Source organism: Echeneis naucrates, chromosome 17 (genome assembly GCF_900963305.1).
Source record: "Echeneis naucrates chromosome 17, fEcheNa1.1, whole genome shotgun sequence".
Classification (NCBI taxonomy): Eukaryota; Metazoa; Chordata; class Actinopteri; order Carangiformes; family Echeneidae; genus Echeneis; species Echeneis naucrates.
Window position 1 is genome coordinate 15,033,075 of NC_042527.1, and position 11,620 is coordinate 15,044,694.

The window sequence follows — 11,620 nt, forward strand, 5'->3', positions numbered from 1 at the left end:
ACCACCACCACCCCCCCCCCTCTCTCTCTCCTACATCTTCTGCCTCGGTGTCAGACACCTTATACTTCGACTCTCCCCACGCCATCCGTGGGCACAATCTCCATCACACATAACATGGAGACGTCGAGAGCACACCAGCACGGCTCACCTACTGGACGACGATCATGTCTCCCATCCCTCATCTGTTGGGCTTCAATGAAACAGGAGGTTATTACACTGCGGTGCATGAGCTGAGCTGATCCTCAGGACTGCACACCGAGGATCAGGCTCTGGTGTCATGTAGCTCCGTGTTATAGGCCAGCATAAAAGTCAGACATGCATTTGGCAGCATCACAGTGTTGGAGGAGGAGGTGGGTGGTGGTGGGGGTGGGAAATGAAGATTAAACATTTGCAGACACAAGTTGCATAATAGGATTTGCTTTTTTTTTTTTCTTTTTTTTTTTTTTGTTCCTCATTAATTGATGTCATTTCCATCCTCACCACAGGCTCCCCTCCCACCAGTCTGAAGAAATGAAATGCTGAGGCTTTCAGTCACACTCACTCATCATTATTCAATTTTTATGGCTCACTGAAATCTGCCTGATGTTTCTTCCGAGATGTGTGCCGTTGAACAAGAACAACATCCACGCAGGATGCACACCCGGAGGAGAGAAGGGAAAAAGAGGATAAACAAGGCGTTTAGCTCAGCAGAAAGAGGGACGGTGGTGGTGGTGGGGGGGGGGCTCGACAGATTAGCTAGCTAGAGCATTTCTCATAGGCTGTATGTTGACGGAGTGGCAGCTGGTCGTGGCGTGTGGACAGCTGTGGATTGCGTGGGCACCTTGTGGCCCCTCAGCAGACTCTGGCGATGACCCCTGGATGATGCTCCGTGTCTCTCCTCTCCTCAGCATCGTAGGGCAGGAGGAGGCAGGGCCACAGTCCTGGCCATCCAAACTGTCCGGCAGCTGCAGAACACAAAGTCTGATACAGCTCACAAGGAGGAATTGAAATACAAATCAAATCTAAACCCTGTGCAGCCACTGGGTGGATGATTTAATCAAACAACAGACTAAAGTACATAGCATTTCGATAAGTATGTCAGCCAAATTTATGTTGCGTTAACTCATACATCCAATGAGAATGGCTGAGTCTCAGGTCTTACGCTAATGAAAAAATATTGTAGCAATTGTTAGTCATCTCACAGCCTCTCGTGAGATGCAAAATGAATGACGTGCAGCTATATTCATATTGATTTTTATCTCGGGCTTGGCAGTGGACACGAGGTTAAAGAAACAGGTTTGTGGTTGGGATTTTGCCAGCTGCCCAACCCAGTTTTTCCCGGATAATGAGATTTATTAGAAAGAAAAAAAAAAAAAAGACAGCTAAAAAAGCAAAACTTTGTACTTTGTGTTAATCTCTTCCCAATGGTGAAGGAATATTGGCAGTCTGTGTTTGTGTTAGACAGCCACCAGTATCAAGTACAGTTCTTGACAATCGATTAAATGTGTTGAAATGGTTACATGTGGGACCAAATCTAATCAAACTGGTGGAGATTCAAGTTCAAATGTGCAGCTAGAAATCAGCCACACAGAACAGACTCTGTAGTTGATTAACTTTGGATGGATTGGACATCATTCCCAGTTGATAGATATACTTTATTGTGAATGTTTTACCTGACATCATGCCTTTTTAGCCCAGGACCTTTTTCACATGTCATTTCCCCCCCTTCACATTGTTCCACCCTGTTTCCCCTGACCGAGTTTTCTAATGACGAGTGTAACATAAGCCTTTAAATAGCCACAATATGTCTTCCCTCTTGCAGGGATGGCTCCAGCAGTATGGCTACCTTCCCCGAACAGAACCGGGAATGTCTTTCCTGCGCTCTGCACAAACCATGCACTCAGCCATCGCTGCCATGCAGCGCGTCTATGGTCTCAATGTCACAGGGACACTGGATGAGAAAACCAAGGAGTGAGTACACACACGTGTCATGTACGTGCCAGCTGAGCTACATGTGCACTTTCACCAGTCTGCTGATGGTAGATTCATGCAAATGCTCCACTCATTCATTTAAATGTAAGCGGAATGGCTATCAATATTTCAATGAATACGCGAAGAACAGAAACAGATGCTTATTTTAGTCCCCGCCACCTCACCTGAAACAACCTCAGGTGAAGGTTTTAACCCTTCTTCCTTCTTCTTATTTTGCATGATGATGCAGTGATATCACGCTGAGGTGAGAATCCATGTTTTGCCTAAGTATTGTGTGAGTGTGTGTGTGTGTGTGTGTGTGTTGTGCTTGTGATAATCCGATTTGGTATGAATGAAAAAAGTAGATAGTAGTTTGGAGCAGTGCTTTTGGACAACACCCCATGATTATGTGGCACCTGTCAACAAAATAATGACTAAATACACTTCGCTGCTTTGTGTTGCCAAGTGATGGTGTTTATATCCAACTCTTTCTGACTTCTCTTCTCTCCTCTCCTTTTCTCTCCAAGTTGGATGCAGAAGCCTCGCTGTGGAGTTCCAGACAAATTTAGAAGTGCTTCGAGGTCACGGACGCGTAGATACGCGCTGACAGGGCAGAAGTGGCAACGTACACACATCACCTACAGGTGAGGGACGATGGAGGCAGTTGTCATAGTGACGATTGAGTTCAGCAGTGCTTATTATGGGGTTCAGATGTGCCAGTGTAAATTTTCTTAGCTCTCCTCTTTCTCTCCGGTCCTCCTGGGATCACATGCTCTGTGTTGTCATAGAGACTGCACAAGTACGTCACATATGTGGGGGCATACACACATACAAATATAGTCATATTCACACATCCACACACACACACACACACACACACACAGATGAACACATAAATTTTGTCCGTGTGTGCTGTGAGCATGTTTATTTTCTAGTGTATAAATAGTTTTCTGGCAAAATGGAAAATGGGATCAGGCTGCTTTTCTTTTAACTCTCTTCATTTTATTTCCCCCTATTCATAAAACAAAACAATTTCAGCTGAGCAGCAAGAAAATTTAAGGCTTTTTCTCTCCATCCTCTGAAATTGGGTGGAAATCCTGAGAGTAAATTGTCCATAATCGCAGCAGAAATATTCCAACTCTCATCTTATCTTGCCTGATTAAGCTGCAGCTTTTAATAGCTTCTGAGCAGAAACGATAAACGGGTCTCCAGCATAACTGCAAATTGACAGGTTACAGCAGTAATAGACGATAACACTGTCAATTTATTCAAATCCTTTCCTTCCTCCCCGAATTTGAATTGACGAGCCACCTCTCCTAATGGAATGTCAATCAGTGCTGAGCCAGTGCTACTGCTGACTGCACTTTATTCATGAAAATGAGTGGAAAGGAAGGGAGAAGATTTCCCATTCCTCTCTGCCTGCCAGCGACTGATAACGACTGCTGTGTTAAAAGTTCAGTGAAAGCTGCCAGGCTTGAAATAGTTGTGTCAAGTGAAACTTTTTTCTGTGTGTCACCTCACATCGAAAAGTAGATGAAGAACAAAAAAAAATTAATTGGATAACAAAGCACGGGCTTTAGACACTGTGTATTTTACTTCCTCTGCTGTTGAATGCTTTGTGCCATTTAGTTTCACAACACTGTCACAGCTAACACAACATGCACGGATACTTTCTTAGTCTGGAAGCCTCAATACATCAGCAGCCTCGTCTCATAGTTTACGTCTTTTTCTTGCTGCAGCATAAAAAATGTCACGCCAAAAGTGGGCGCCAGGGAGACTCACGATGCCATTCGGCGGGCGTTCGACGTCTGGCAGGGTGTGACTCCCTTACGTTTCGAGGCAGTTCCATACAGCGCCCTGGAGACGGGCAGGCGTGATGTCGACATCACCATCATCTTCGCTTCGGGTTTTCATGGTGACAGCTCACCCTTTGATGGGGAGGGTGGATTCCTCGCCCACGCCTACTTCCCCGGCCCAGGCATCGGAGGGGACACACACTTTGACTCGGATGAGCCCTGGACCCTTGGGAACCCCAACCATGATGGTAGGTGGAAGACAAAATGGTTGTAGATCCTAAATGAGGACAGAGAGAACATTTGTAGTGGTAAGGAGCAAGGCTTGGAGATAAGGAGAAATCAAAAAGTTGTGAGAAGTAAGAAAAAAAACATATTAAATGAGGGAAAAAGAAAATAGTTAAATGACAAGACTGAAGTAAGGAAGAAGAAACGGCAGAAGGCTAATTCAAGGCTGCAGTGTGTTGAATGTCGACAGAGAGCCAAAAACAGTTTTTGGTGTCAAAGAAATGAAGAATGTGGAGACAACCGAAAAAAAAAAAAAAGCCCCAATCATCAAGACGGAAAGATAAGGACTGATGGAAAGCAAATAATGGAAAAACAGATGGCCAGGCAGCAGGGCAAAAGGACAGAGATGGTATCGTGGGGCAGGGTATGAAGGATGCTTAACCAAAAACAAAAAAAAATGCAGAGATGTCTTTGATGGCTGTGCTCTGTTAAGACGCATCACCCCATCTGTCAGGATTTTGATGTTTTTTTCTGCATAACAAGCTTTTCAGATGACAGGATAGAAAGCCTGGCTATTTTAAGACATTAGTCGCTGGCACATGATTATGGTTATTCTGTTGTGTTCAGTGGTAAAAAGGATCTACATACCAGTGGCAATAAGCAGCTATAGCATTGCTTTTCATTTCAAGACACTGAGGTGTCATGCAACGCAGGTTTATACGTTGAGTTACGTTGTGTCGTCTTGTGTTCAGTTTTCTTGCGATGTCATGTCATGCTGTGCTGCGTTGTGTTATGTTGTATTGTGTACTTTGCTGCTTTTGGCTGTGATGCAATGTGACACAATGTAATGTGATGAAATGTGATGCTATGTTGTGGTATTTTATGTTTTGAGGTTACTGTTATATGAATTTTCATGTTGATTTCCTTCCAGTTTTGTGTGTGTGTGTGTGTGTGTGTGTGTGTGTGTGTGTGTGTGTGTGCGTTACGTTATGTCCTTTCAATTTATGTGTTAGGGTTAGCTGTCAGTGGTCTCATTTCAGTTCAGTAAAGTTCGTTTATTATGGGTTGTAGACCGAATGTGCCATCTGTTTACATTCTACCATCCCATTAGTGTGAGAGGGTGTCTGCAGCTCGCACTGTGTTTGCTCTGGGAAACTGCTTGCCACCCATCAGCTGCCCTCCCTCCCCCGCCTTTGTTCTCATACTCCAATGGCAATTGTCTCAGATGCCCAAGTCAAATTTGTGTTCATCCCTGTGCAGTGTCCCGTGGTTATCCATGTGGAGTGCTGAGGCTCATTCTGAAAAGCTCCTGTCTCAGCTTTGTGTCCAGAAAGCTGCACAACCTTTAATGGACTTTCACAGCGGTGTAATTGTAAATGTTGCATGTTGACATGTGCGCTAATGGTAGCTCCGGCCCGTCTCCCGGGAGTCCTTATGGAGCGGTACTGGCCAGGGTGAGGGTGGACCGTTGTGCTAGAGAAATGGGGGGAGGGGAGAAGGTGTGGTGTTTTAGCTGCTGGCTGAGGGTCAGTGGTTGTTCTGTGCACCGCTGCTGGCAGGAGTGGATATCATGTTTTAAAGGGCAACAATCTCCTGGGGACTTCTCTCTAAATCTAGTTGAAACTGAGAGCTGAGTGCTAACCATACACCCTGGGACTTTTTTTTCCCTTCTTCTTCTTTCATTCATGTGTGTGTTGTATGTGCTAGGCTGACATTTGTACGCGCTCACTATATATGTGTTGATGTGAATGTGTGTTCGTATTTGTGCCCTGGGCGGGAGCATGAGTGTGTGTCCCTCTGCTTGCTCGGAGCTGCGGCTCACATGTGGCTTATCGTCTCTTCTAAAGCAAAAGAGAGAAAATACCTTCAGTAATCCGTACTAGTACTACAATGCACCACATCGGTTCATTGAAGGTTAACTCTTCGTCATGGGTCTGCAGGCAGTGATTATTTTCGTTGTTGATTAATCAATCGGCTCATTTGTCAGTATTGCTTAATGGTTTGTCTCTAAAAAGACATGACACGTGCAGCAAATGCAAGATCTACGCAACAGTCAAAAGAAAAAAGGCTTCATTCTCACATGTGAAACCTTGAAACGAACAAATATTCACCTTCAGATGGATTAATATAATTGCTGTTATCTTTTATGCAGATTGACTTATCGGGTAATCACATAAGACTTTAAGAAGGTGGATTTTGATGTTTTATCTCCGTGTCTCTCGCAGTCTCTCACTGATTCAGACGTCGCATTTTTAGCCATGAGCCGGAAGCTTTCATGTGAATATGAATCTTGTATTTTTATTTTTTTTTTCGGTGTGTTTCTGTGCTTCATTTTTGTTTCATCACCTTTATTATACCTTCGTGGCATGTGCTTGCATTTTCAATGCGATTGCCCCCTCCGCCTCCCCAGGTAACGACCTGTTCTTGGTTGCGGTTCACGAGCTGGGCCACGCCCTCGGCCTGGAGCACTCCAACGACCCCACTGCTATCATGGCTCCTTTCTACCAGTACATGGACACAGAGAACTTCAAACTACCTCACGATGACCTACAGGGCATCCAAAAAATCTATGGTAACCTTTCACCTCAAGCGCCAGTCGCTCTCTTTGGTCTGTGCATCAGAAAAAGTCCATTTTCTTCTGAACACCAGCAGTTTGAAGTTAGTTAGAAAAGACACATATGGATTACATCACTCTGACACTGTTGCTCTGAAGTACACAGCTTAGTCACAATTACAAATGCTGCAACATCAGTCATGTAGGCTGAGTGCAACAAGGATTTGTCAGCTGTAAAATAGGTCAACTAATTTTCATTTTCAAAACAACGTGAGTCAGCCAACAGTTTTACAGTCCAAGTCATCTGTAGCATGATCCAAGCTATATTAGTTAAAATACTGTAAACAGGGAAAGGATGGAAGGAGGAAGACACACCATGATGTTTTCTCTTTAGGTCCACCCGACAGAGCACCGCAGCCGACCAGGCCCCCACCCACAGTCCCCCCGCCTCGCTTCCACCCACCGTCAGACCCCCGCAAGCATGACCGCCATGCCAGACCCCACCGCCCTCCGCAGGGGGCCAAGCCCTCCAACCCCAACTCCAAACCTAACATCTGCGATGGAGGCTTCAACACCTTGGCCATCCTCCGCCAGGAGCTTTTTGTGTTTAAGGTGGACTGCCTCGTCAGTTTGAATGAATATCGCTGCAGGTTTGGGAAGATGATGAAGACGGTGATAATTCTGCTTTATCTTTTTTAAACAGGACCAATGGTTCTGGAGGGTGCGTGATAATTCAGTAGTCCCAGGCTATCCGATGCAGATCAACTACTTCTGGAAAGGCTTGCCTCCCAAAATCGATGCCGTCTATGAAAACAGTGAAGGGAGATTTGTCTTTTTCAAAGGTAATTCTGTGGCAATTTTAGCACCCTGGAGCTTTTTGCAGCTCCCTGCTGGTATCATGCACATCAGGAAGGACACACAAACACACACAGAGACAAGATGAAAACTCATTTCTGTCAAAAGTCTCATAATATGGCATTTTGCTGACTGACAGTTGGTGGTTGTAACATGTCAATAAATGCCAACAAAGTTTATTCATTTTATTTATTTATTATTAAGAAACCTTTTAACCAGATTTCTTCTTCCAGAATTTATTGTACAAATATAAAATGGAATCTACTTAATCCATGAAACTATAACTTTTCTTAACATAATAACTTCATAAGAGACAAAAATGACTATAATCTTTACCGTTCACCAGGACTACACACGCGTGTGGAATTAATATTTGTTTATTAAAAATTATATTTTTTGTATCCTGCATTTATAGTAGTTGAGTCGGTGACTGTAACTGTGAGGTTGTTTTGTGTTCTGTGCAAACGGGTGCTCGTCCAGTTCAGACGTCCATCCATCAGGCAGATTAACATGACATCTGTCACCCAGTGGGATCAGAGTGCCTCATGCTTTATTTATTCTCACATGGGGACTTAACTGTTTGCCTGTGTGTGTGTGTGTGTGTGTGTGAGCCTAGCTACTTACTGCACACCACCACAGCAGCTCTCCTCACTCTGCCTCAGGCACTTATGATCAAACTGAATTAAACGCAACAATAGCTTCAATAACACTCAAAACAACAAGTCTCTGTGGAGTTGCATTCAGAGCCTCATCTTGCTGTATATTGTATTATAGATAACACTACATGGATTTTCTGCTGCAAAGGTATTTTGAAATGAGGTGATGTGTATGACCTTTGAAATCACATGAAGAGAAATAAATAAAAAGGCTTGCATTTTTGTTGTTTTTTGTTTTTTGAAAGAGCTGAGAGCTGGCAGTGTTTCGTCTTGCAAAAATTTTGAGGTCATCTTTATGATAATGTCTTTGTCCCAGAGCCCTTCCTGTCCCTAACTGTGAGTGTGTATTTTAGGAAACCGTTTCTGGGTCTTCAAGGACACGACTCTCCAGCCCTCGTACCCTCAGGACATCTCGCTGTTCGGGAGCAGCATGCCCACTCAGAGCATCGAGACAGCTGTGTGGTGGGAGGATGTTGCCAAAACCTACTTTTTCAAGGGAGACAGGTCTGTGCAGAATGATTACTGGGGTTGTTATGAAGTCATGCAGTTGGGCTGAACTGAAATCTCTCTGAATAAAAACAAGAACTATGAGGTCGACCAAAGACCCAAACCTCTGTCTGGACAATGTCTTAGCAAACCATACCAATTTTATTTTGCTTTTAATACGCTGAGGAGCCACCAAATGTACTTGTCTGCTCCATCACTTCTGTTCTTCTATGGTGATACACTGGGGGGGGTGAGGGTTAGAGTTAGGGTTAGGGTGAGGCTAACCCTCACATTAGGTGATGATGTCTTTGGACGGTGGGAGGAAACCCACACAGACACGGAGAGAACATGCAAACTCCACACAGAAAGGCCCCCAGGCCTGAGAACCAAAACCACAACCTTCTTATTGTGGGGCAACAGCGCTAACCACTATGTCGTGGTGCTGTCAATGGCTTTTTAATATTTGCATAAATAATTTCATTATTCGCCATCCTTCCGGCACAGCAAGCCATCAAAATTCACTTTGAAACAACTGATTGCCTCGTTGCTGCTTGGCATTCAACTCATAATGACCTGGTGCTATAGCAGCATTTGTAATTATAATTATACTACTTACAGGAAGTTTTTCCAAGGAATCAGATAATCATCAGATAATCTGCTGTTTTTCTACGTGCGTTGCATGCACGTCATCGTGACTCACATTTGTTCAGCTGTCATGATTAATCACATCTGAGAAGGCCAGGGGACCTATTATTTAAAGCTGACAAAATGCCTGATACAGTCATCACACGACCTGCTGCTGTACATCGTGACAAATATGATTATGTCTGTCTCTGTAACAGGCTGGTATTTGAGTTCATTTAAGACAAAAAAAAAAAAACAAAAAGACCGTTTATACCAAGATTTATGTGTGAAAATCAGATCAATTACCAGCAGTCTCCGGAAAGAACGTGTGTGACTGAAGAACACGGCAGAGATGATTGATTCACCGCCGCCTCTGGTAATGTGAACGAATCAGTTGGTGATCATATAATGGCCACTGAGATTAACGGCTGTTGTTCTAAGTCTGGTCACAATTTAACAGCAAAATGTGCAATTTGTTTTAGCCAGTATTGTGTCAGGCTATACATGCGTGATATTATTCTCCTCGCTTCTGTGCTGTGTTAAACGAACAAAAGCGTCCCCACTTGCTGGACTCCAGACAGTTTGGTCAGCCTCAGTCCTCCCAAGGCAAAAACATTTGATAAATGTCTCAGCTTTATTTTAACAGTCTGCTCAATGATGAGGAAAACAACAGCAACAGTAAACCTCTAATGTCTGTCCCGTTGTAGATACTGGAGGTACAATGAGGATTTGAGGACCATGGACCCCGGCTATCCCAAACCCATCACCATCTGGAAAGGCATCCCTGATTCTCCACAGGGGGCTTTTGTGGACAAGGCCAATGGTATGCCCACTTTACTGACTTTAGAGTTTTGTAGTTAGGGAAGTTGGAGGGATTCGATAGCGGACACTTTCAAAGGAATCAATAATGTAAAAAGAGCTTGTGAGAGTTGTGTTTTCTGAAGAGTCGGTCAATCACGTGTGGTTATTGTGAGTAAAGTCCTGAATGCATCATCAAGGTCAAAGGAAAACGGTAAACTGACAGAAGAATATTTGTCAGCTGTAATTTACAAGTTTCATTTCATGGCTTTCCAGAGTTGATGAAAAAATGAGCTCATATAGCTTCTTAGATCGTCTGCACATGGCTGAACCGTATGACTCATGTCTGTACTTTAAAATCTTCAGTCACACAACTAAAGAACACGTGCTACATTTGTTTGAGGAAATGTGTCTCCCACAATCCTTCTATCCAGGCTTCACCTACTTTTACAAGGGAAAGGAGTACTGGAAGTTCAATAACCAGCTTCTTCGTGTGGAGCCTGGCTACCCGAGGTCCATCCTGAGGGACTTCATGGGTTGTGATGGCCTCCCTGCGGACCCAGACTGGGACTGGAGCCCTCCAGTGGCAGAGGAGCGCCACTACGACAATGATGTGGATGTTGTCATCAAACTGGACAGCACGGGGGGCACGGAGAAAGCCGTGGCCATCGCCATCCCCTGTGTCTTGGCGCTGTGCATGATGGTCCTCCTCTACACTGTTTTCCAGTTCAGGAGGAAGAGCACGCAGCGCCACATACTGTACTGCAAGCGCTCCATGCAGGAGTGGGTCTGAGGGATTGTTACTGCACTGAATAGAGAGGGATGATAAGCTCTGATAAAGGTCCAGTTAGTGCTTGGAGCCCTACAAACAGTAACTGGAAACACTGTAAAGGGTACAGTACATAAGGACTGCCATGCCGGCAGATTTTAAAACTGCTTGAACTCATAACATGCAAGTTGCAAAGAAGCAGAACTCGACTGCAGACAGTGAGGAAGCCACATCTCTAATGTCCAGCTAATATGTATGTATCTGCTTTTGACTTTTTTCTGTATCTTGGAATGAACTCAATTAAGTGAGACAGAGTTAAGCTTCTGTAAGTGGGACCTTTGTCTATCCTCGTCTCTGCACGTCGCTTAAAAAGCCCCTAGCACTAACTTCAGTGGACAAATTAGATATAGGCTTCTACTTTACTTTCCGTTCTTAATTAAATCGCCCTAAGCTGTGCTCTTTTTTTTTGTTTTTTTTGTTTTTTTAAGGGTCCCTGTAAAAGATTACTCATTGCATTGAGGACTGATACACAAACCAAATATGACCTTTTCTTCCAAAGAGGATTACTGCTCTATGGTATTTTGATGGGATTGTTTTTTTTTTTGTTTTGTTTTGTTTTTTTGTTGGGTTTTTTTTTTTTTTTACTTCACGGATCGAACATCTTGGCATCATATACAGATTTCCTTTTGCCATTTCTATTCATACCCACCTTCTGCTGTGTAATCTGTGGGGATAGGAAGCAGCCGTTAGTAAGAGCTAGGAACTCAAGACTGTTGTGGCGGTCTATCTCCAAAACAGGGGCCAAAAACCTCTCTGCAATATTTATGAGACTGCCTTAATCACAGATTGCTTAAATGTCCTTCTCTTTCTTTCTCTGTTTCTCTGGTAGTTAGGTACAAATACAAAC

At 43.9% G+C, this 11,620-nt stretch overlaps 1 protein-coding gene across 1 annotated transcript; it reads left to right on the plus strand.

Annotated features, from left to right (window-relative positions):
* The first annotated feature begins 1,829 nt into the window (after positions 1-1,829).
* On the plus strand, positions 1,830-10,737 carry mmp16b (matrix metallopeptidase 16b (membrane-inserted)). The gene is made up of 9 exons (XM_029525065.1): positions 1,830-1,950; positions 2,478-2,594; positions 3,690-3,994; positions 6,382-6,543; positions 6,920-7,137; positions 7,229-7,367; positions 8,390-8,540; positions 9,854-9,969; positions 10,379-10,737. The coding sequence occupies exons 1-9, from the start codon at positions 1,847-1,849 to the stop codon at positions 10,735-10,737; spliced, it is 1,671 nt and encodes a 556-aa protein (XP_029380925.1). The 5' UTR covers positions 1,830-1,846.
* The last annotated feature ends 883 nt before the right edge of the window (positions 10,738-11,620 follow it).

Bases quoted from the DNA above. Each gene is read 5' to 3' on its own strand.
- mmp16b (XM_029525065.1), top strand. From the start codon at position 1,847: ATGTCTTTCCTGCGCTCTGCACAAACCATGCACTCAGCCATCGCTGCC. The intron at 7,138-7,228 runs GTGGACTGCCTC...TTTTTTAAACAG, and splicing joins AGGAGCTTTTTGTGTTTAAG to GACCAATGGTTCTGGAGGGT. The intron at 8,541-9,853 runs GTCTGTGCAGAA...GTCCCGTTGTAG, and splicing joins TACTTTTTCAAGGGAGACAG to ATACTGGAGGTACAATGAGG.